We start from the raw sequence: 27,529 nt of genomic DNA on the forward strand, positions 1-27,529 counted from the left end.
TCCTAGTTGGTTCCAGTTCTGGAGCTCCGCCTCACTGTAACTTCCTTTCCCCCTATTTATACCTTGGCTTCACAATTTCAAACAAGGATCATCTAAGCTTCACCCAGAACCAGCCAACTCACACAGACCATCCATGCAGCTCCAACTGACCACCAGATCTAACTCCTTGACTACACAAACACCCAAGTCAATGAGAGTCTGCTGCCAGCCTCAGGATAAAGAAATACATCTGTTGAGCAAATGTTACAGCAGATTTTTAACAATGGCTTTCTGTGTGCTACTCTTTCATACAGCCAGTCTGTGTGAGAAATCCAGAATAAAATAAATAGCTAACTCTACTCCAGCAATAACATAAATGCAATCATGAAATGTCTACTTTTTATTTGTACTGCTGCTTTAATGATATCAGTCTACAACTTATTATACAAATTTGACAGTTTAGTTTAAGCTTTAAAGGAAAGTTGAAGTAAAAGTCCACAAGATCAAAAACTTAAGACATTCTAAGAGTGCAGTAGAACAGTAAATAAGATATTTTTGCATCAGTAAATAAGATATGTATAGAAAGAAAAAAAAATAATTTGCTTAATTACAGCTAGTAATCATTAAAGGGAGAGTTTAGTCAAAATGAAACTTTCATGATTGAGATAGAGCATGCAATTTTAAGCAACTTTCTAATTGAATCCTATTATAAATTATTCTTCGTTCTCTTGGTATCTTTATTTGAAAAAGCTAAATACTAAGCTTAGGAGCTGGCCCATTTTTGGTTCAGAACCTGGGTAGCGCTTGCTGATTGGTGTCGAAATGTTGCCACCAATCAGCAAGTGCTACCCAGGTGCTGAACCATAAATGGGCCAACTCCTACTCTTAAATTCCTGCTTTTTCAAATAAAGATACACATAAGAAAGAAAAATTGATAATAGGAGTAAATTAGAGTTGCTCTAAATTGCATTCTCTATCTGAATCATGAAAGTTTAATTTTTACTAGACTATTCTTTTAACATAAATACAATTCACAGGTAAAGTAACAATAATTAAACACATGACAGTTTATATATATTTTAACCATTTCCCTGGCTTGCTTCTTTAAATTGTTTGTAATTCATCATTAGTGGGATGCAGATTTGTAGAGTGATAACAAGATGACTATACACAGGAGCTGAGACCATGTATGGTAGTTTTACACGCACTGTTTGTGTGTCATGGATGCTAACACTTCCGAAAGTAAATGGGACCATAATTAGAATATGACTGAGAATGTGAATCATCCACTGGAAATGCATTAGGAGATGTTAATAATTACATAATCTTCTTACATTGATTTTTTTTTACCTTTGTTTCTTTTTTTCGATTTATGTTGAAGAGATGACTGCTGGAACGTCTGAAAGTAAACAAAGCAATGCATAAGTATTTATTCAGCTCTTTGCATGTGCAACCTTAAAGGGATATTATGGTGCAAAAAAACCCCAAATTTATGCTTATATAATTTCTTTCTTTCCGGATATGGTGAGTCCACGGCTTTAGTACTTACTGTTGGGAATATCACTTCTTGCCAGCAGGATGAAGCAAAGAGCACCACAGGTAAACGGCTAAGTATCACTCCCTTACCCACAACCCCCAGTCATTCGACCAAAGGGAAATGGAGAAAAAGGAGTAACACAAGGTGTAGAGGTGCCTGAGGTTATAGTCAAAAGAACGGTCTCAAACTAAAGGGTGGGGCCATGGACTCACCATATCCGGAAATAAATAAATTTATCAGATAAGCATAAATTTTGTTTTCTTTCCTAAGATATGGTGAGTCCACGGCTTGAATAATTACTGTTGGGAACCAATACCCAAGCTAGAGGACACAGATAAATAGGGAGGGACAAGACAGGCAGTCCTAAACAGAAGGCACCCCCGCTTGATGAACCTTTCTCCTTAAAGAAGCCTCAGGAGGTTGCTGCCCAGGCAAATTATACTTTGTAACCAAAAAGAAAAAGTAGTAGCAGTAGCTTTCTGACCTTTACGTTTCCCAGAGAAACAGATAAAGAGGGCAGAGGACTGGCGAAAAGCCTTAGTCGCATGTAAGTAGAATTTAAGAGAACGTACAACATTCAAATTGTGTAACAAATGTTCTTTGGAAGGAGGATTAGGACACAGAGAGGGAACAACAATTTCCTGATTGATATTTCTATTAGAAATAACCTTAGGAAGGAAACCTAACTTAGTACGAAGAACATAAAAAATAAGATAAGGGGAATCACACTGCAGAGCTGAGAGTTCCAAGACTCTTTGAACAGAAGAGATAGCAACAAGAAACAAAACCTTCCAAGATAACAACTTAATCTCTACGGAATGCAATGGCTCAAACAGAGCCGGCTGTAAAACTTTAAGAACAAGGTTAAGGCTCCAAGGAGGAGCAACAGACTTAAAGACAGGCCGGATTTTGACCAAGGCCTGACAAAAAGATTGCACATCTGGCACATCCGCCAAATGTTTATTTAGTAAAACTGATCAAGCAGAAATCTGACCCTTCAGGGTACTGACTGACAATTCCTTATCCAGGCCTTCCTGAAGAAAAGATAAAATTCTAGGAATTCTAATTCTACTCCAAGAGTAGCCCTTGGATTCACACCAATAAAGATATTTATGCCATATCTTATGGTAAATCTTTCTAGTAACAGGCTTGCAAGCCTGAATCATGGTCTCAATGACTGACTCAGAAAAACCATGCTTAGAATTAAGCGTTCAATCTCCAAGCAGTCAGCTTCAGAGAAATGAGATTTGGATGATCGAGGGGAACCTGAATCAGGAGGTCCTTCCTCAGAGGTAGTCTCCAAAGTGGGAGAGATGACATCTCCACAAGGTCTGCAAACCAGATCCTGCGAGGCCATGCAGGGGCTATTAGAATCACTGATGCCCTCTCCTGTTTGATACGAGCAATGACTTGTGGAAGGAGAGCAAACAGAAGAAACAGGTATGCCAACCTGAAAACCTTTGGAACCACCAGAGCATCTATCAGAACGGCCTGCGGATCTCTTGACCTTGAACAGTACCTTGAAAGCTTGGCATTCTGACGGGACACCATCAGATCTAACTCTGGCACCCCCCATTTGTGGACCAAGTTGGAAAACACCTCCGTATGGAGTTTCCACACCCCGGGATGAAAAGTCTGTCTCCCCAGAAAATCCACTTCCCAGTTTTCTACTCCTGGAATGTGTATGGCAGATAGACAGCAATTGTGGGTCTCTGCCTCCTTCATGGCTAAGGAACTCCGAGTTCCTCCCTGGCGATTGATGTAAGCCACAGATGTTATGTTGTCTGACTGGAACCTGACAAACTGGGCTGAGGACAACTGAGGCCAAGCCAATAGAGCATTGTAAATCACCCTCAACTCCAAGATTTTGATGGGAAGAGCAGACTCCTCCCGAGTCCAAAGGCCCTGAGCTTTTAATGAGTTCCAGACTGCTACCCAGGCCAGCAGGCTGGCGTCCATGATCACGATCACCCAGGAAGTTCTCCGAAAGCATGTGCCCTGAGACAGATGCTCCTGAGAAATCCATCACGGGAGAGAGTCCCTTGACGACTGATCTAACTCTATTCTCTGAGATAGATCCGCATGGTCGCCATATCATTGTCTGAGCATGCACAACTGGAGAACTCTCAAATGGAATTGAGCAAAAAGAATGATGTCCATGAAAGTCACCATCAGACCGATTACTTCCATACATTGAGCCACTGAAGGATGAGCAGTAGCCTGAAGAGAGAGGCAATAGGAAATTATTTTGTTTTTCCTGACCTCTGTCAGAAAAATCTTCATGAATAGAGAATCTATTATGGTCCCTAAGAACACTACTCTTGTAGCAGGGAAAAGGGAGCTTTTTTCCAGATTCACATTCTATCCGTAGGAACAAAGAAAAGACAACAATATCTCTGTGAGATTTGGCTTGTTGAAAAGATGGCCCCTGAACCGATATTTTGTCCAGGTAGGGTGCCACAGCAATTCCACAAGAACGTATCACTGCCAAAAGAGCCCACAGAACCTTTGAAAAAAATTCTGGGAGCCATGGCTAGACCAAATGGAAGGGCCACAAACTGGAAATGTTTGTCCAAAAAGGCAAATCCCAGGAATCTGTGATGGTCACTGTGAATAGGAATATGAAGATATGCATCCTTTAGGTCTATGGTTGTCATGAACTGACCCTCTTGTACTAAAGGAACAATGGAGTGTATAGTCTCCATATTGTAGGATGGAACTTTGAGAAACTTGTTTAGACACTTCAAGTCTAGAATGGGATGGAAAGTTCCCTCTCATCACTCCCAGGGAGGAAAGATGTTGTATACATTTCAAGAACACCTCTCTCTTTATCTGGTCTGCAGATAATCCAGAAAGATGAAATCTGCCTCTGGGAGGAAAAGTCTTGAATTCCAATTTGTAACCATGGGATACTATGTCCACAGTCCAGGGATCTGGGACATCTTGCATCCAGGCTTGAGAGAACTGAGAAAGTCTGCCCCCCACCTGATCCGATCCCGGATCGGGGGCAAACCCTTCATGCTGATTTGGAATCAGCTGCAGGTTTCTTTTATTGTTTCCCCTTGTTCCAAGACTGATTGGGTTTCCAAGAAGACTTGGATTGTTTCTGCTTGGAAGAAGAAGGGGAAGGCTTTCCTCTGAAGTTACAAAAGGAACGAAAATTACTCTGACGTCCTTTAGGCTATTCTTCTTATCTTAAGGTAGAAAAAAAACTTTTCCACACGTAATATCAGAGATAATTTCTGCCAACCCGGGTCCAAACAAGGTTTTGCCCTTCTAAGAAATCGGCAGAAGCTTGACTTTAGCGGAAACATCCGCAGACCAGAATTTCAAACATAACACCCTGCGGGCTAGGACAGCAAAACTAGAAATTTTAGCTCCTAGTCTAACAAACTGTAAAATGGCATCTGCAATAAAGGAATTGGCCAATTTAAGAGCTTTAATCCTATTTTGAATTTCATCCAAGGAAGTCTCTACTTGAAGAGAATCAGACAAGGCGTCGAACCAATAAGATGCTGCACTAGTCACGGTGGCAATACAAACCGCAGGTTGCCATTGGAGACCTTGATGAACATATATCTTTTTCAAATAAGCCTCCAGTTTCTTGTCCATCGGATCCTTAAAAGAGCAGCTATCCTCAATAGGAATAGTGGTTCTCTTAGCCAGAGTGGAAATGGCCCCTTCAACGTTGGGTACAGTATACCCAAAGGAAATATTTTCTTAAAAATGGGAGACAGGGAAAAAACAAAGACACCCCTGGTTTCTCCCATTTCTGTGAGATAATCTCCCTAGCACGGTCCGGCACAGGAAAAACCTCCAAAGTGGAAGGTTCATCAAAGAAACTATTAAGTATACTAAATTTCTAAGGAGTAACAATGACAGGGGTATCGGAGTCATATAACGTAGCTAAAAACTCTTTTAACAATACACAAAGGTGTTCAAGCTTAAATCTGAAGGATACCACCTCAGTCTCAGAAGAAGGAATTATACTGTCCGAATCTGAGATTTCAACCTCAGAAAGTCCAGATGTATCTTCCTCATCAGACTTAAGAGAAAGGGCAACGTGGGAAGCAGAACTGAGGACAGGCAACTTACTTTCTTAATTTCTAGATTTCCTCTTGCATTTTCCCTGTAATCTAGGAATGGTAGCTAATGCCGCAGATACCGCTGAAGATACATGGGCAGCAATTTCTGCTTTTAAATAAACTCTACTAGGAGTTATAGAGGAACCGCAGGGTACTGCATGTGATGCCATTGAGGCTTGGGACTTAGCAGGAGAAAGCTGAGGTATTATTTTAACAGCATCATCCTGAGAGACATTAGGCTAAAAAATGTTACCTTTATTTTGCAAGTTTTTTTTGACACATGAACAAAGATGCATAGGAGCTGAAATTTGTGCATCAAAACAGAATAAGCATTAATTCATGAGAGCAGGCTCTTGCTCCATATCAGATATGTGAAACAGTAAATAAACTTGTACAGATACGTTTCAAATATTTTAATATTCAATTAAAATAAGCCAAATAAAAAAAATACACTTTAAATTTTATCCCAAATTAGGATCGATCACCAGCTAAAATTATGTGAGAAAAGTTAAGAAAAAACATTTAATAAACATCAAATCAACTTATAAAATACCCCTAAGGCAACCCCACACCTCAATTACTGAGGTGCCTTACCGCTACCAATTAAGACCTGATCACCCAGAAATGGAGAAAAATAACTTTTTACTCAGATACGTTATGAAGTAAAGCCGGTCATGTAACCGCAACTGCCAAGCTCAAATTACTGCTGTGACATAGAGAGGCACTACTTCCTGGTACACTGAGTAGCAGAAATAAATGTTTTTTTTTAAACCTGACGCTTTAAAATGTTGTATCATTTTATTTTAAAGCAAAGGGGAAATGAATAAGCTGCTGAAATATAAAATGCAGCCTTACTTTGTTTAAATTTGAATTGTTTTCTCAAGTAAATAAGTGTCATAAAATAAAGCCTAATAAAAACATTTTACCTTTTCTTTTTAAAAGAGTTTAAATGTTAGTCTCACACATGCTACAGTGCCTGCTTCATGCCCCAGTGTAACCCATACAAAAGGATGATCTATGTCCCAATAAAAAAGCAGTATTTTTAATTTGTTAAGTGCATGGTCTCCCCAACTGGAAGAAAAAGCCCTTACCTGCTCCGCTGTCCGGCATGTAGACAGTTACAAGGTATGAGAAGGGACAGTTCCTCAAAGAGACCTTTGAAAAAGAAATGACAGAGTAGCCAAATCTGGCTTTCTAAACTAGGGCAGCAATTGTTAAGTACCTCTTTACAAGTTCCTAACTGATTTAAAGCCACCACTACCCGACTGCAAGGAATGATATTGAATACGGCTATACCCCAAAATTTGATTGTAGATTAAATCAAAATTTTTCTTCAGACACCTAAACTTCACTTCCTCCATGCACCGAAGGCAAAGAGAATGAATGGGGGTTGTGGGTAAGGGAGTCATACTTAACAGTTTAACTGTGGTGCTCTTTACCTCCTCCTGCTGGCCAGGAGTGATATTCCCAACAGTAATTACTCAAGCCGTGGACTCATCATATTTTAGGAAAGAACTAACATGCCCTAATTAGAGCATATAATTTGTACACTAGCAATCATGTGGTGCTATGGGCTAGATTTGTAAACTGCCAAGGTTCACACATTGTGAACCTGTCCACATTTCATAGGAAATTATGGGACGTACTTGTTCCACATATTTATCATTGCATGAGTGAACGCTTGTTCAATGCCACTCCCGTTCCCTTTGGCCAAACAATTACGTGAGAGTAGGGCTTGTCAATCACCCCGGTCTAATGAAAACAAGCAGATTTTCATTGATCAACTGTAAGTTAGCGGAGAGGGTTTATGAAGCAGTGGTGTAAATTTCTGCTTCATAAATATTAGTTCCAGGCTCAAATGAGCGAGTATGCAACCAATCCGGGCTTTCGGTTGTTGATAAATCTAGCCCTATGTGTTTAATGCCTGCAAAGGGGTTAAACAGAGACTGCAGAGAATTGTTGGTTCAGAGCAGAAACAGCTAGTAAACCAATCAGCAGCGTCAGTCGCATAACCCAACTGTGTGACTGACTGTGTCAGCTCAGGACCAGCAGTTCTCTGCATCTCTTAAGCAGAACTTTAACTATGCATTTAAACCATTTGAGAGGGTTAAACACTTACCCACTACAGGGTCACTAGTGCTAAAATTACATGCTGTAACAAATTAATGCAAACCATTTATGCATTATGACAAAAACATTCAAATATTACACTTATTTTATATCAATAAATAACAGATTTGTGACCATTAAAAAATAGGAACAAATGCTCCAGGATTTTTTAATTGATTAAATGTTTTCAGAATTTTAGACACATCGAACTGTATAGTTTTTATTTTTTTTCTTATGCCAGAAGAAGGTGCAATAATGGGTAAAAAAGCACTGTGCCTTTTATGACAGAGGTTAACATTCTCATATAGACATAATCTGTAAAGATGAGAGAGAAGACAGCCTAATGTAAAATAATCTACTCCCTGTGATCAAATCCTTTGCAATAAACAGGACAGCTTTCATCAGGTGCACTTATTGTAACCACAAATCAATTTTCTACCTTTGCAGGCTTGTATACAACAAATCGCCCACAGCATTAATATAAATAAAAATTTTAAGATTTATATTATTTTTCTCCTACTTTTATGTGTTGCAAAAAAATGTAATCTAAAGGACAGTAAACACGTCATTTCAAGATTTTATTTGTTGCAGTCTTAAAATACATTAAATGGATATTAAACAGTGTTTCATTGTTGTAACAAAAAAGCACTAAGCAGTGGCTTCTACTTAATAGAAATCATTGCAATATGTATTAGTCTTCCATTTAAATACATTTTAAGTTTTATTTATTTTTTAAACTTAATTTGTGCAGTGTCCTTTACTTCCTGTCACAGCCCTACAAGGAGGCTGTGGTCTCTACAGGATGCTTATCTAGCATGATGCCATAACACTTCTAGGGCTGGTTAAATATACTAAATAAACAGGGAGTCAGGTTTGTTCATGCTCAGAACTGGCAGAATGCAACTTAAACCCAAACATTTTCTTTAATGATTCAGATAGAGCATGCAATTTTAAGCAGCTTACTAATTTACTCCTATTATCATGTTTTCTTCATTCTCTTGCTATCTTTATTTAAAAAGCATGAATGTAAAGCTTAAGAGCAGGTCAATTTTTGGTTCATACTTGCTTATTGATTTGCTAAATGTAGCCACCAATAAGCAAGCATTATCAAGGTTGCTGAACCTGAAATGGGCTGGCTCCTAAGCTTTAAATTCCTGCTTTTTAAATAAAGATAGGAAGGGAACGAAGAAAAATTGATAGCGTAAATTAGAAAGTTGTTTAAAATTGCATGCTCTATCTAAATCATGAAAGAAAATAATTTGGCTTTAATATTCCTTTAGGTGTAAAAAAAATGTCTCTACTCATCTCCCCTCCCTGAGGGCAGGGTTTACAGTGAGAAATTCTAAGTGCTAATTTTGCAATAAAACAAAAATGTTTTTTGCTGTTTGTTTTACACAATCTGTTTCTTTTTATGTTAACTTTGATTTAAAGGAACATAAAACCCAAATTTTTCCTTTCATGATTCAGATACAGAATACAATTTTAAACATTCCGATGTACTACTATTATCTAATTTGATTCATTCTTTAGATATCCTTTGTTGAAGAAATAGCAATGCACATGGGTGTACAAATCACATGAGGCATCTATGTGCAGCCACTGACTGAGGCTGTTAGATGTGGTTTTCAACAAATGATTTCAAGAGAATGAAGCAATTTAGATAATAGAAGTAAATTGGAAAGTTGTTTAAATTTGCATTATCTTTCTAAAACATGAAATATTTCTTTGTAGCCAAACTCCATCAACCACTTGCCTTATTTGAAGGAGCCAATCTTGATTTGTTACAGGAGTAGATAAGGCTAGTCACTGTCATTGTTTTGTAACATTGCAAAGTTAAAGTAAAAAGGCCATAATATCCAAATGTTTAAACACTTGAAAGTGATGCAGTATAGCTGTAAAAAGCTGACTTGAAAATATCTCCTGAACATCTCTATGTAAAAAAGAAAGATATTTTACCTCAAATGTTCCTCAGTAGCCACGTCCCATTGTAAAGGATTTCTAAGCAGCATTTTAGTGTGTCTGTCCTGGGACAGATTAGGGGATGAGCCTTGTGCACTCATATTATTTCCCTATTCAGTTTACTATGAAAACTCATGAGCATTAAGTCAAACCTCATGAGATCACAGTAAAAGAGTTCATGACCTCAGCACTGCTGATGCTGATTGGCTGCTGTTCCTTTCTTCGTTTTTTTTTTTTTTTTTACCTGCAGCTGAGCAACAACTGAGTATAACTTTTTACACAGAACTTACTCTGCTGAGCTGAGGAAATTGTGAGGTAAAATATCTTCCGTTTTTACATAGAGATGCTCAGGGGATATTTTCCTGTCAGCTTTTCACAGTTATACTACATCAGTTTCAAGTGATTTAGCATATGAGTATTATGTCCCTTTAATATTGTTTTGTAGTTTCTTATCTCTACTTAAGCCAATTAGGGACATATATGTAGAGACGTTTTTTCCCCAGACTTAAATGACAGGAAAACAGGGCAAAATAAATAATAAATCTATACTACAAAGTTGTTTTATTAAACATTTCAGGTTGTACTATCCCTTTAAAGTACATTTGTTAGCTATAGTAAACCTTGTATACCCTTAAGCATATATAGATATACTTTATGCTGCATACATTTATGTATGAATTACATATGTGAATGTGTTAAACAATGTTCTATAGATTATAAATGGAACTTTAATAGTGAGGAGTACAAACTTTGAGCTTCATATTTTTAGGAATACTTTGGATTCTTTGCATTTAGTTAGTACTTAAAGGGACTGTATACTTCAGAATTTGTGTTATTTAAAAAGATAGATAATCCCTTTATTAACCATTCCCCAGTTTGGCATAACCAACACGGTTATATTAAGATACTTTTTACCTCTTTGATTACCTTGTACCTAAGCCTCTGCAGACTGCCCCCTTATTTCAGTTCTTTTGACAGACTGCATTTTAGCCAATCAGTGCTGACTCATAAATAACGCTATATGGCACACATGGACTAACAGTTTCTAACTGTGAAAAACTGTCAAAATGCACTGAGATAAGAGGCAGCCTTCAAGGGCTTAGAATTTAGAATATGAGCCTTTCTAGGTTTAGCTTTTAACAAAGAATAACAAGAGAACATATTTGATGATAAAAGTATATTGGAAAGATGTTTTAAACTCAAAACTATTGTCATTTTCATTGCCTCTGAAAATTTATATTTTCAATATTTGAAACATGCCCTTGAAGTGACATTCTAGTGTAGAACTAAACTATTGCACTTCATTAGAGTATTTTATTTTTAACCCTGTACGTTTAACCCAACTTACCAGATAAACACATAGCTAAAGTTGTACACCATGGAAAAAGTTAATTTACTCTCCAATATGCCTATCTCCCAAATTACCAGCTTTATTTAAATATGGGTTGACCAAGAAGGGTGACTTTGACTGAGTTTTTACCCCCTTTACATAATTTCAAAGCAATAGGATAGGCTTGCACCGCCCCAGAACCCGCTGGAGTGTAATAACTTGTTTTTCAGGGAATGCCTCAGCTCTTTGTCTGGAGACTCTGGCCCTCACATAACACACCCAGACCCATCCATGGCACATCTTGGCCCCACTCACATTCTAGCCGAGATCCTGCTCCTTCTGCCAAGACCGAGTCTACAAAATGATGCCCCACCTCTTACAACTTCTCTAAACTGCCTATCTGAGAGAGTCTCAAGGAAATGTTGAGATGTAGGATAGGACAATGGAAAGCATTAATAAAATAAATGTCATCGGCTTTTACGTAAAGGGACATGAAATGAAAACAATTTCTTTTATGATTCAGGTACAGCATACAATTTTAAACAACTTTCCAATTTATCAATTTTGCTTTGTTTTCTTGGTATCCTTCAATAAAGGAGCAGCAATGCATTACTGGGAACAAGCTGAACACATCAAGCCAAGCCAATTACAACAGGCATATATGTGCAGCCACCAATCAGCAGCTAGCTCCGATTTCCTGAGCCTACCTAGGTATGCTTTTCAAAAAAGAATATCAAAAGGAGGAAGCAAAAGGGAGACTGACCATCTTCCACTGGTTAAAGCAGTGATTTTCAACCTTTTTTTTTTTGCTATGGCACATTTTTTTACATAAAAAAATCCTGCGGCACGTCACCATCACAAAATTTTACAAAATCACACATTGTAGCCTAATACAACATATATATATATATATATATATATATATATATATATATATATATATATATACTGTGTGTATATATATATTTTTTTTGGAGGGTAGCAGAACTTCTAAGTATTTATTTATAATGTCAACACTGTCATGTCTTAGGACAAGACACTTTGCTAAAAGATCTTACAGATAATGGCCCACAACTGATCTTTCGCAAAAACAAGAATTTTAAGACCCTATTGGCACCTAGTCAGCTAAGAAGTGCTAAGGTTGAAAATTGGCTGACAACTCAGAGTGTGGATTTTTATAAATGTAATAGAGCCAATTGTGTGGCATGTGAACACCATTATGATAAAAAGGCAACCAAAAAGAGAACTTCAACCAGTAATAGTTTTATTTGTAAGGTCAATTCCCTGTGTAATTGCAAAACAGACTTTGTAATTTATCTGGTCCAATGTAGTTGTGATCTTCAATGCATAGGGCATACTACTCGTCCCTATAAGATCAGACTATTAGAACATATTACCAACTTTAAACAGGGGTTAAAATCTCATAATCTTTCCCTTCACTATAAAACCATCCACAATCAGGATCCATCGTGTCTAAAAGGAACAATTTTAGAAACTGTCAAACATAAAAAGAGAGGGGGGAGTAGAACCCTTGATCTCAGGCAGAAGGAATCCTATTGGATACACAAAATGGGGACCCTCACCCCTAATGGTCTCAACAAAGATATAGATTTAGCTGCTTTTTTGCTCTAATTTTCAATCTTTATGTAATTATATGCATTTATTGTGCTAACCCTTTTAGATTATTAACTGTAGCAAAATGTTTTTTTATGGGTTTATATATTTACTTAATTAATTCAAGTATGGTTCTTGAGGATTATGTATGTATAAAGTTTACATTTTTATATTGAGAGTCAATTCGACAAATTATATTTTTAATACATGTAATAAGGTTCAGTTTTTAACTCAAATATTTTTCAAGAGTAATATATATGATTCATAATATGTAGCTTTACTTTTAACAGTAGCTCACACTCGCGTGTTTGGCCAAGTTTAACAACCATTATGTTTTTATTACGAATAAGATCATCATTCTTTTAACCATCTAATAAGTTTTCAATCTATTATATATATATTTTTAATTCTGTGTTATACGGCCACTCAAGAGTTACTATGATGATCATTTGCACTTTTATTCAAATCATTTTAATTCGACATAAACCGCATCTCAGTACTAACATATAAAAGCCGGATTTAAAGGCAATTTTTATTTGTCACGATCCTATTGGATCCCTGTAAGGGGGTGTGTATTTTTCTCAAATATATAGTAAGTATGCAGATTGCGCAATTACGTATTTTACGTCAGTCACACTCCCTTTTAGCCTTCCAATAGATTTGAGCCAAGCCCCCTTCTCTGGGCCAATGAGATTTTCCAGTTATGGTGGGAGTGTTCGCTCTGAAGACTTGAAAAGATCAAGATAGGGTCAGTCCGACATTAAACTTCTGATGAAGAAGGAGCGAATACATCATAACCTTTGAAACGCGTCAGATATTGGTGCTCATATACCGGGCACATACATTTTTGTCGGAATTGACTCTCTGTTTCAAGAACCATCACTTATTACTACTGCAACCGGCCGGTGCAGTTTTTTGAGACTACAGGCTTAATTTTTCTAACCCATCTGTTTTCCATACAGTGGAGGAAATAGAATCACAGATCTATATAGGCTTTATACCTATGTTATGCTTTACAGTTACCTCATCATTGAGGTTTATAAATGACATCCATCACTATCCTCTGAGGGGATAGCATGTGTATATACATATCCTGCAGATCGGTGGAGCCATACACTCGAAATTGGTTGAAGGATCTCTATTGGCACAGAGTGAAGGATTCACGTATCATGCAAACAAACACTGAATAATCACAGCTCATGCAGGCAGCCTCTTCTACCACACATCACACTTACCTCATATGATTTAGGGGGTGTCTAGTACAATACAAGAACCACTTTGGATATCAGATTCTCATTGACTGCATGAAATATATTCCAAGATTCATTCACTCTTTATGTCATTTGGGACTCTATGTGTTTGTTATACATAAGTCAGACTACTACATTACAGAATTGTAAACCATTATACACCTTGTATATGTATATTCATCAATTTTATTAACATTTTTTATTGGACTCTGAAATAGCGCTGAATTTCACCCAGCACCCTTCATTTTTATTTCTTTATTTTAGGGATCACTAGGAAAATGTTTTCCCGCACACTGGATGTTTTATTCATAGCAGCTATTTTTATGTCCTTTTGTATTTAGGTGTATACGTGTATGTATATATAGATATATATTTATATCTTTATCCTTTTTTTTTTCTACACCCTCAGAACAAATGCATATATATGCACTTATATATGCATACTTATTTTTGCATATATTAACACATACATTTACTTTTATAACTATACTGTGCATGCACATATATATATGCACTGTGCTTAGACTTTGTGCACCCTATACCAAAAAGCTTACAGCTACACAGGTTGTAGAGGTATTCTACTTTGTACACACACATATATATATATATATATATATATATATATATATATATATATATATATATATATATATATATAAACAATTTAGTCAATTAAATAAAGCTTTATTAGCATGACAGTCATTACAACTGTATTGCCAAAGCTAGAGGCACAATAATAACAATCAAAAGTTCAACATATTGAGGCTGTTAGGGGGTACCAGTGATATGCAGTAGTTCCATGTAAGTAAAAGTTCTGCTTGTTAGGGCAGTAAGCAGTACACAAGTATTGCGCCCAAAAGTAGAAACTACTGGGGCCCAAGTGATCCTACTGTTAAAGTCCCTAAGCCTTGGGGGCATCAGTATAAGTTTCACAATCAGTCTAGGATATGCATAAATATGGGGCCCAGAAAAGAGCATCAGGGCTTGGCAATCAGGCAATGATGAGAGTAAACGGAAACATTAAAAAAGTTAAGCCAGGAGGGCAAATGGCATAAAACGCATATGATAGTAAATAGAAAGGTCTCACCCAGTTAAAGCAGATGTCTTCTTCTCTATGCTGGAACGATATAATTAATATCCAGGGCAATTCTCCCTAAACTTGAGAATCCAGGAAGGGGAGTAAAAGTGGATCTGTTAAACACAGTGTGTAGGCCGCAATTGATCAAAAGACCTCCGCAGACAGAGAAAGAAAATGGCGACCGTTACCGTCATTTTGGCCCACTCTCCTCTATTCTTCAAGGCGACTATCAATCCGGACTCCGGTAAGTAATACGTATCTTCTGGCCAGTTACTACGTTTGGAAGCTTGGGAACAAGTGAGTGTAGGCTCCTAGGCCTCAGAGTAGGCCGCAGTGATATGTGAGCTGTCGACCCCCGGCACTAACAGGCCTACGCAACGGAGGGGGAGAAATAAAAAGGACTGCAGCTGTTTGCTTGACATCCGGAGCAGAGCGCCGACCCTCTGGAGTGTCGTATATACTTTTATTAGATCTCTCAGTAGTCCTCATGGCTATCGGAGCAGATAGCAGATGCCTTCAAATACATGCGGCGCCACCCAAATGTGCACTGGCTTGACAGGTCTTCTCTTGCTTAGATCTCCTTGATAGGAACTTTTGTAATGCAACTGAGGTGAGTGAAATCTCTGTAGTGGAGCCCCGACCCTCAGGAGAACTGTATGGGAGTTGAGAATCCCTGCGTGTCCGGGTGAGTGCATAGGGTAACATCAGCTACCGGCTTCTGTTCCACTTCAGGAGTGCACTTAAGCAAGAAGGGAACAATTCACGGCAGCATACCTGACAATCTCTCACGGCACACTAATATGCCACGGCACAGTGGTTGAAAATCACTGGGTTAAAGCATCCCACCCAAGCTCAGGTGTACTCATGACAGGGTAATGGAATTGTGTATATAAAGTCACAGAGTCTAATTCTATTATGAAGAGAAAAAGCAGGAATGAATCAGCCCATAAAAGCAAAGTACTGTAGTGTTAGGACCAGTCAACATTGGGACACCTTGTAAGTTGGTGACCGGCTAAGAAGAATATGGCCATATTGTGTGACTAAGATCTCAATTTTATTTAAAAGCATTGATGATTTTGCAGGCAATTTTTTGCAGCATTTAAAAATGTGTTTATTGGCATATGGACGTGCACCAATACCCCCTGTTTTGTTTATCTATCTAGCTTTATAGATAAAATCTCTCATGGAGCCGCAACACAGGTATAACCAATCTCCAGCAATTTCCTGCTCTGATGGTGCAAGGGTAAAACACATACTAAGCAAAAGTATGTCATTTTTGCACAAGAATATCTCTGAACACAAATATTAGAAACATATTTCACAGGGTAAGAAAAACAGCGTAGAACAACAACAATGTAATTAATTGTTTACAGCAAAATAATTTACTGCTAAAATATTCATTTTTTTATTGTTATTTTCTTGTTAGATCCAACACAACAAAGAAAACATTACTATTCAACTAGCATTTCATTTTTACGCAAGAAAATATTATCTTGGAAACTGCCTTGGCATAACATACATTTATACTAGCATGGTCTCTATGGAAACAATCTCTTTTGCTCATTTAGCAGATTTTATTCCTCAAAAAGCAGCAAGAAATGTACATAAAAGTGAGAAAGTAAAAAAGTAATAACATAAACCTTTCATTTTGGATTTTTATACAGTTGTTTTATACTGAAGTGATAATGCTCAGTAAAAGCAGGTACGTTTATGACCATAATATAACAATAGAAGCTGGAATCTTTGGGGAAATATTGAATAAAAGACTTGCTACCGACCTACATAACTTAAGAATGAACAGACCATTCCAGTGAGACAGATTTCATAGCATAGGAATGGCAGAGGTTTCGGATTCCCTTTATTAAAGCGACAGTAAAGTTAAAAATAAATTTTCATGATTCAGATAGATTATACCATTTAAAAAAAAAAAACTTTCCCATTTACTTTTATTACCTATCTTGCTTTGTGCTCTTGATATCCTTTTTTAAAAGCATACTTAGGTAGGCTCAGATGCAGCAATGCACCACCGGAAGCTAGGTGCTGATTGGTGGCTGTACATGTATGCCTCATCATTGTCTCACTTAATGTGTTCAGATAGCGCCCAGTAGTGCATAGATGCTCCTTCAAAAAAGAATACCAAGAGTATGAAGCACATTTGATGATATAAGTAAAATGGTAAGCTCTATCTAAATCATTAACCCCTTAAAGGGACAGTCTAGGCCAAAATAAACTTTCATGATTCAGATAGAGCATGTAATTTTAAACAATTTTCCAATTTACTTTTATCACCAATTTTGCTTTGTTCTCTTGGTATTCTTAGTTGAAAGCTTAACCTAGGAGGTTCATATGCTAATTTCTTAGACCTTGAAGCCCACCTCTTTCAGATTGCATTTTAACAGTTTTTCACCACTAGAAGGTGTTAGTTCACATATTTCATATAGATAACACTGTGCACGTGCACGTGAAGTAATCTGGGAGCTGGCACTGATTGGCTAGACTGCAAGTCTGTCAAAAGAACTGAAAAAAGGGGCAGTTTGCAGAGGCTTAGATACAAGATAATCACAGAGGTTATAAGTATATTATTATAAATGTGTTGGTTAGGCAAAACTGGGAAATGGGTAATAAAGGGATTATCTATCTTTTAAAACAATAAAAATTCTGGTGTAGACTGTCCCTTTAATGACCACAGCACTTTTCCATTTTCTGTCCGTTTGGGACCAAGGCTATTTTTACATTTTTGAGGTATTTGAGTTTAGCTGTAATTTTCCCCTTACTCATTTACTGTACCCACACATATTATATACTGTTTTTCTCGCCATTAAATGGACTTTCTAAAGATACCATTATTTTCATCATATCTTATAATTTACTATAAATTTTTTTTATAAAATATGAGGAAAAAATGGAAAAAAACACACTTTTTCTAACTTTGACCCCCAAAATCTGTTACACATCTACAACCACCAAAAAACACCCATGCTAAATAGTTTCTAAATTTTGTCCTGATTTTAGAAATACACAATGTTTACATGTTCTTTGATTTTTTTTGTAAACTATAGGGCCATAAATACAAGTAGCACTTGCTATTTCCAAACCATTTCTTTTCAAAATTAGCGATAGTTACATTAGAACACTGATATCTTTCAGGAATCTCTGAATAGCCATTGACATGTATATATATTTTTTTTAGTAGACAACCCAAAGTATTGATCTAGGCCCATTTTGGTATATTTCATGCCACCATTTCACCGCCAAATGCAATCAAATACAAAAAATCGTTCACTTTTCACAAATTTTTTCACAAACTTTTGGTTTCTAACTTAAATTATTTACAAACAGCTTGTGCAATTATGGCATAAATGGTTGTAAATTCTTCTCTGGAATCACCTTTGTTCAGAAATAGCAGACCTATATGACTTTGGCGTTGCTTTTTGGTAATTAGAAGGCCGCTAAATGCCACTGCGCACCACACGTGTATTATGCCCAGCAGTGAAGGGGTTAATTAGGGAGCATGTAGGGAGCTTTTTGGGGTAGTTTTAGCTTTAGTGTAGTGGAGTGTAGTAGACAACCCCAAGTATTGATCTAGGCCAATTTTGGTATATTTCATGCCACCATTTCACTGCAAAATGCGATCAAATTAAAAAAAACTTACATTTTTTCTCAATTTTAGGTTTCTCACTGAAATTATTTACAAACAGCTTGTGCAATTATGGCACAAATGGTTGTAAATGCTTCTCTGGGATCCCCTTTTTTCAGAAATAGCAGACATATATGGCTTTGCTGTTGCTTTTTGGTAATTAGAAGGCCTCTAAATGCCGCTGCGCATCACAAGTGTATTATGGCTAGCAGTGAAGGGGTTAATTATGTAGCTTGTAGGGAGCTTGCAGGGTTAATTTTAGCTTTAGTGTAGAGCTCATCCTCCCACCTGAAACATCAGACCCCCTGATCCCTCCCAAACTGCTCTCTTCCCTCCCCCACCCCACAATTGTCCCCGCCATTTTAAGTACTGGTGTAAAAGGTATTTGGCCCTTTTTAAAAAAAAAAAAAAAAAAAGTATATTTACATATGCTGATGTGTAGGATCCCCCCTTAGACCCCAACCTCACTGATCCCCCACCAAACAGCTCTCTAACCCTTCCCCTCTGCCTTAATGGGCGCCATCTTGGGTACTGGCAGCTGTCTGCCAGTACCCAATTTTGTAAAAAAATGTGCCTTTTTTAAAAAAAAAATGCCCTTTTCTGTAGTGTAGCTTCCCCCCCCCCCCCACCAAGACCAACCCCCAACCCCTTCCAGGTCCCTTAAATTACATTTTTAAAATTTAAATTTTATTAGTTTTTTTAACTTTTAACTTTTTTTTTTCTGTAGTGTAGCGGTTCCCACCCGCTCCCGCCCCGTGCACGCGCCCGCCCACCACCCCCCGTGTGCTCCCCTGTAGGTCCCGCCCCCCTCCACTCCACACAGAGCATCGATGGCTGCCCACCCGCCTCCCACGTAAGCTCCCACCCACCAACGATACCGGCCATCGATGTCCGGTGCAGAGAGGGCCACAGAGTGTCTCTCTCTGCATCGGATGGCCAAGGGGGGTTATTGCAGGATGCCTCCATATCGAGGCATCACTGCAATAACCGGAAAGCAGCTGGAAGCGAGCAGGATCGCTTCCAGCTGCTTTCCAGACTAAGGACGTACGCCACACGTCCTCGGTCATTAACTATATATTTTTTTGAGGACATGTGGCGTACGTCCTTGGTCGTTAAGGGGTTAAGAAAAAACAAACTTAAACCCCTTAAAGTGAATGTAAATTTTGATGCTAAAGTGCCCGGTTTTTAAAAATTTGATTAAAAACAGGGGCACTTTAATTTATCAAAATTTACATTTCACTCGTTTTGTGAAAAAAAACTTACTTTTTAATCTTGACAGCAGCTCCAGCTTCCTCCACACTTTGGAAAGCCTCTTCCTGGGTCTAAAATGAGGAATATGGCTTCCTCCAATCACGGCGTTGAATCAGACACTGATTCCCCGGGGAGGAAGCTGTGATTGGAGGATGACCTATCCATCATTTCTGACATCAGAAATGGCTTGCGACGACCAGAGGAAGCTGGAGCTGCTGTCAAGTTTAAAAGGTTTTTTTTCACAACAGGAGTGAAATGTAAATGTTGATGAATTAAAGTGCCCCTGTTTATAATCAAATTTTTAAAAACCGGGCACTTAGCATCAAAATGTACATTTACTTTAAAGGGACAGTCTAGTATAAATTAAACTTTCATTATTCAGATAGGACTTTTAATTTTAATCAACTTTCCAATTTACTTTTATCATCAAATTTGCTTTTTTCTCTTGGTATTCTTAATTTAAACTAAACATAGGTAGGCTCATATTCTAATTTCTAAGCCTTTGAGGGCTGCCTCTTATCACATGCTTTTTAAATCTCTTTTCAACACAAAGAGACAGAAAGTACATGTGGGCCATATAGATAACACTGTGTTCAGGCACAGGGGGTTATTTAAGATCTAGCACAACACAATGCTAAATTTAAGACAATAGATAATAAACAGTCACAGTCATGTGATCAGGGGCTGGAAGAAGGTTCCTAGATACAAGGTAATCACAGAGGTAAAAAGTATATTAATATAACTGTGTTGGTTATGCAAAACCGGGGAATGGGTAATAAAGGGATTATCAATCTTTTAAAACAATAACAATTCTATGGTAGACTGTCCCTTTAAGCTGCACACCCAGAGCCCTTACAGCAAGCCCATACAGTCTTATGGCTGTTGCTTCTTAACTTCTCGGCAACCTAAAATCTTGTGCGTTGAAAACATCCGGGATGATTGATAATCCCTGCTGTTGTGCAATTGATTGTGGCAGGGATACACGAGAAAATTATTGTGCAATGTTAAATTCTGGCAGTGGATGCTGCATTGGATCCCCCCTAACACAGGCATACAGATTCATAATGCATGCAGGAAAGAGGAGCGGCTAAAGAGCAATGTCATACAAACTGCATGTCCGGGCATAAGGACATGGAAATTTATCTGCCCTGTAACATTACTTTAAATAATCTTGCAACAGTCTTGATGGATTTTGCAGCTCAAATGCATTGCCTTACTAAGCATCAGTGAATACACAGACAATCTGATTTGTGGCATTTTTAAATCATTCCTGGTACAATCTCATTACACCATGGCCCACATGAAAAATAGACAAAGTAAACACTCTCAAGTGGCTCTTCATGGACGGATGTGAAATCCAGCTTTTGCTAATAAGGTGAAAGCTTCAAATACTTGTGCAAAGCAGTATCTACTTTCTGATACATACTATGGATATAAAAATGTACCTTCCATTGTAATGCGATTTATTAACCTCTTAGATACCAGAGAAAGGTGGGGCACATTATCTAAAATTTAATGCAGAAACATTAAATTTGACTGGCAGATGAGATCCATTTAGAATATATTTACATTTGCACTCAGATTTACCTATACACATGTCCTACCTTTTGTTTAACACCTCACATTTTGGACCAGAATACAAGTGGGGCTCTAAACATTTACATGAAAGCGATAAGGGGTTTATAGTGGGTGTTTGCCCTCGATGAGTTTACTGTTTGTATTAAAAGTTGAAAGTAAACATGATGACTTGAGCGCAATCACTATTTAATGTAGAATGATTACAACATCCTTAGAGCTCTGGGTTTACTGTTTCGCCAAACAAAAAAGTTGCATAAAACCTCAAAAATACGTTACAAAGTACAGTTACACTAATAATAACACCATCTAATAAAAGAAATTCAAAAATATTGCACACAAGTTATAAGGGCTCTAAGACATGTGGTCTCGAGTTCGAAAAAAAAAAAGCAGGCAAAGGGCTTTTAACATTGAGATAAATGTCTAAAGATGGATATGTGTGTGTATATATATATATATATATATATATATATATGTGTGTGTGTGTGTGTGTGTGTATATATGTATTTACAGACATATATACACAAATACATATGTGTATATATATATGTATATATATATATATATATATATATATATATATATATATGATTAAAGAGTGCGAGAAGCCAGACGTCTTAATTTAAAAGTCCAAATTTTAATGGTCAAATTAAAAGCTTTAACAGGATTCAGTAGAAATGGTCTGACATGTTTCGGCCAATGGCCTTAATCTTAGACAATAATTCTATGTAGAAAACCGCCAACATTTAAAAGCAGTGCTTGAATGTTGGCGGTTTTCTCCATAGAATTATTGTCTAAGATTAAGGACATTGGCTGAAACATGTCAGACCATTTCTACTGAATCCTGTTAAAGCTTTTAATTTGACCATTAAAATTTGGTCTTTTTAATTAAGACGTCTTCTCGCACTCTTTACTCCATTATTGAAATTTCCCTTTTGAGTAAGCCTGTATGTGAAGCAGTGGATTGATAGGCGGATTCTCAGCCTTTTCAAAGTTCCCTCTACTTGGTATCGGAGCCCTTCAGACGGATTGGTTGAGCGGTGAGGTACACATCATAGACGTGCTGAACGTGCCTGATGTGCTGAGTCTGAGCCTGGTTCTCAGCTACGGAGTTCGTTGAAGGTGTGGAGGATACAGCTCGGTTGGTCTTCCTGTGGTGCGGCAGTGGCGGTACCTGTCAGGCGAGTACGTGGTGAGAGCTAGGCTTACCCCTCCTTCTTGAAAATTGGCCGTATGCAGCATTTGCCAGCAATAAAATGACTGCTCCAATATACCTTGTCTCTGAATAAGCGATTATTGCTCCAGCTGACTACTTACCCTGTCCTGAACATTTTTTCTTTCCTTATATATATATATATATATATATATATATATATATATATATATATATATATATTATTTTTTTGGTACACTACATATTTAGAAATATGAATTTATGAATAAATAGAACATTCTGCTATGTTAAGAAAATTGGAACGTGTAATATTCATATTTCATTTGGGGATAGCGCACATGAAAATATGCGATTGGGTTTGCACGCGAGTAGAGTGTTAGGTTTTTTCCTCTATTGACTTTTATGGGGAAATAAGTTAACATCCGTGCAATATTCTAAGTTCGGCCTTTTGTGCTCATTGGGTTAGCAGTTTACTTTCAACTCCTAATATGAGCGCAACCAGAAGAGCACAAAATCTTACTTTGAGCGCAGTTAACGCTTGAGCGTACGCATTAAATAGAGCTCCACTCTTAATATGGCCCTTTATGTTTTGTGCCCTTTTTCCCTACATCATGCATTCTACTAAAAGAGAAATTAAACTCAAAATGTAATTCTCTTGGAATGTTGAAATAAGGAATATCTGCCTTACACACAGATTCCAAACAATCTTTTTATTGTTTTGTGTTCTTCGACTACTATTTCTAATTTAAACTTACTAGATAATAAACTGCCCCTTTGGCAAGCCAAAAAAGCTTTTTTGTGCTTATTAACTTACAGCCTTTTAGAGGAACCTCAAATGAATCAACAGTTACATCCTAAATGCAATGCATACTGTATACATCATTAAACATATTCATAATTACTGCTACTCTTTTATTGGACCTCTCTTTACAACTGAATGTTTAAGGAGAGAAATAATATGTATTCAGTTGTTTCTGTTATGTGACTTCCCATACCCAACCAAGCAAAGAGGTTCACAACCTTTCCTACTGTTGACAACCTTCAAGGTTGTGGAGGTTTTGAAGATAAAACTATGAGGTATACAGTGATATTAGAATGGATTCCCCTCAGAATATCCTACAAGAGAAAGAGATTAATATACATAAAGGGACACTGTAGTAAAAAAAAAAAAAAGAAAAAATATGAAAGGGCAGAAAAACTGTTTTTTTTTGTTTGTTTTTTTAAAAGAGAACAAAATAAAAACAAGTAAAGCCAAATACATTTAAACCAATGCAACATTTTCAGCTGTGTATTGTCTACTAATGCTCATTGACTGTAATGTACATCCTACTAATGTTTGTTGGCTAATAAGCAAGTACGTCCGGCTAATGATCTTTCACTACTGATTCTCATTGAGCATTAATAAGAAGCCAATGCACAGATGATACTGTTATATCAATAGAATTTTAACAGCCATTTCTTCATATTTTTTCAGCCATAAAATGCCTATAAATAAGACAACCTATTAACAGTTGATTGTACCATCACACTCATCTATTCAAACAAAAAACACATTGGTACAAGCTTATAAATTCCTAAGCACTATGGAAACTTGTGGAGCTATACAAATAAAATAAATAATAAAAAACAATTGAGAACAATTCCAGAAACGGAATTCAAGGAAAGCAAAAGTCAGAGTGTTGTCTACAAGTGCAGTATAGTAAACCAGGGTAAATAAAATTAAAAAAATAAATAGCTATCTCTTTTCAAGATAGTTTCTAAGGAATAAGGTTGTATCATACTCTTTGCAAAATGATAACCAGTAGCCTGTGGTAATTAATATGTTTCCCCTTTTTTGCAGAAGTATTAAGATGATGGTAATAAAATCAGACAGTGATATTTAAATTACAGTACAGCCCCTGTGTCCTTTAAATACCTCTCAAACTAAAAGAACAAGATATACATTCTAAGTTGTTTGTAATTGCCTTGCTGTGAATGAAATAAGTGCTGCAGACAGGAGATTAATGTACTGCAAAATGCTTGTAATGCTTGCAAAAGTTCAGTAAATCTATGGCATAAATTCATCACCATGTTGGTAATGGAATTCATAAAGTTGTTTCTTACCACGGTGTGATTGAGATTTAATTGGATTTATACTGCCCTTCAGGTTAATGCAGAGGAATTGAGCAATGGGATACCAATGAAATGACAGCTGGTGTATCAACAGTGTCATAAGTAACAAGATGATAAGAGGTATCCAGATGTGACTGCACATTCCAGAATTAAAAGATAAGGGCCATTTGGCATAACAGACTGCACATTCTGTAAAACCTTATGTTAATCTCCCTTAGTGTATATAACTGCAACTATATTAGATAATTTTGAAGTCAGAAAAGGTGTGGATGGAAGTCAAAAATATATGGAATGGAATCAAAAAAGTGTAAGCAGGGATAGAGGCGCTATTAGTGCTAACTGTACCACCATTTATCTGCACCATTGGCGCCTCTATCCCTGCTTACACTTTTTAGATTTCCTCCTATTGGATGCTGATAGAGAGCTGCTTCCTTGTTCAGCCAGCTGGATTGCTGTTAAAACCCAGCCTGTGTCTACCGGCACAACTGAGTGCCTCCTCTTATTGTGAGTACCTAGTGTTCACATACGTTTGGTAAATTAAAAACCCCCATTGATCTGCACCATTGGCGCCTCTTTCTTGTTGCTTTTTCTTAATGGAATGGAATCAAACCTATAATGCTCATTTATATTGGAGGTATCCTGATTTCTATCAGTGAGACCATACTGCATACACTAAACACTATTGTGAATAGCTCAAAAGCCATGGGAAATAGCTGCAATTTACTACTAATTTACTATTTCCCAGTGCACAGGATAACCTGGATGTTATTATCAGCAAACTTGCAGATAATTGACCATTTCCGGTGCACATGATAACCTAGAGGTTGATACACCAGCTGTGCGGATATTAACCTCCAGCAAGGATAGGCACAGACAAAGGCTGTGACTGACATTTTCCAAATTACAGACCTTAGTGAAGGACACCAAGGTCCATTTGAAATTAAAAACATTGTTTTATAGTGCTTGGTGTTATTGTACTGATGCAGATACCACTGATCCTATAACCAGCCCTTGTCTGGCTATACGTATGTAGAAAGTCAGTGTTATCCAGCAATCACGCCAATGGTGTAAGCTCCAGGGAGTAACTACCAACCTCCCATATAACAATAGAAGAAATAAAGGATTGAAACTCACCAATATACCAAAAAGTAATTCACTTTATTGTAGAGACAGGCAGGGTCCAAATACCACTGTGTGTCTCTACAATAAAGTGAATTACTTTATGGCATATTGGTGAGCTTCAATCCTTTATTTCTTCTATGGCTATACGTATGTGCCAGTGTCACTCACTGTGTCATTATATAGCGCTGGGTGGTGTTATACTGATGCAGATACCACTGATCCTATAACCAGCCCTCCTCTGGCTATACCCATGAGCCAGTGTCACTACTGTGTCATTATATAGTGCTGGGTGTTATTATACTCATGCAGATACCACTGATCCTATAACCAGCCCTCCTCTGGCTATACCCATGTGCCAGTGTCACTACTGTGTCATTATATAGTGCTGGGTGTTATTATACTGATGCAGATACCACTGATTCTATAACCAGCCCTCCTCTGGCTATACCCATAAACCAGTACCACTACTGTGTCATTATATAGTGCTTAGTGTTATTATACTAATGCAGACACCACTGATCCTATAACCAGCCCTCCTCTGGCTATACCCATAAACCAGTACCACTACTGTGTCATTATATAGTGCTTAGTGTTATTATACTAATGCAGACACCACTGATCCTATAACCAGCCCTCCTCTGGCTATACCCATGTGCCAGTGTCACTACTGTGCCATTATATAGTGCTTAGTGTTATTATACTAATGCAGACACCACTGATCCTATAACCAGCCCTCCTCTGACTATACCCATGTGCCAGTACCACTACTGTGTCATTATATAGTGCTTAGTGTTATTATACTAATGCAGACACCACTGATCCTATAACCAGCCCTCCTCTGACTATACCCATGTGCCAGTACCACTACTGTGTCATTATATAGTGCTTAGTGTTATTATACTAATGCAGACACCACTGATCCTATAACCAGCCCTCCTCTGACTATACCCATGTGCCAGTACCACTACTGTGTCATTATACTAATGCAGACACCACTGATCCTATAACCAGCCCTCCTCTGACTATACCCATGTGCCTGTGTCACTACTGTGTCATTATATAGTGCTGGCTGTTATACTGATGTAGATACCACTTAACCTATAACCAGTCCTTATATGACTATACGCATGTGCCAGTGTCACTACTGTGTCATTATATAGTGCTGGCTGTTATACTGATGTAGATACCACTTAACCTATAACCAGTCCTTATATGACTATACGCATGTGCCAGTGTCACTACTGTGTCTTTGTATAGAGCTGGGTGTTATTATAAAGATGCAGATACACATCCAGTATTTCACTCAGGTTTTATATATTCCATAATGTTTCACCCAATATCGCTAGCAGTCTCTTGACAAGCCACTAACTTCACACTACATTTTTTTTTTGTTCCTATTATTTAATCAGAAAGAAAAGATATACTAAGGTTGTGGCGGACACTGTAAGGGCTAGTCACGGACACCAGTGTCCGTGTACCGACACCTTGCCTATCCCTGACCTCCAGGTTATGCTGTGCACTGGGAAATAGTAAATTAGCTGCAAGTTTGCTGATATTAACCTGCAGGTTATCCTGTGCACTGGGAAATAGTAAATTAGCTGCAAGTGTGCTGATATTAACCTCCACGTGATGCTGTGCAGTGGGAAATAGTAAATTAGCTGCAAGTTTGCGGATATTAACCTCCAAGTTATCCTGTGCACAGGGAAATAGTAAATTA

General features: G+C 37.5%; 1 protein-coding gene across 1 annotated transcript in view; it reads right to left on the minus strand.

Moving 5' to 3' along the window:
- Positions 1 to 27,529, minus strand: part of CNKSR2 (connector enhancer of kinase suppressor of Ras 2) — a 1,108,533-nt gene that overhangs the window by 371,285 nt on the left and 709,719 nt on the right. The window contains exon 16 of the mRNA XM_053705261.1: positions 1,330 to 1,378. Within this exon, the coding sequence (XP_053561236.1) occupies positions 1,330 to 1,378 (49 nt within the window). The remainder of the gene's footprint in view (positions 1 to 1,329; positions 1,379 to 27,529) is intronic.

Source organism: Bombina bombina, chromosome 3, assembly GCF_027579735.1.
Source record: "Bombina bombina isolate aBomBom1 chromosome 3, aBomBom1.pri, whole genome shotgun sequence".
Taxonomy (NCBI): Eukaryota; Metazoa; Chordata; class Amphibia; order Anura; family Bombinatoridae; genus Bombina; species Bombina bombina.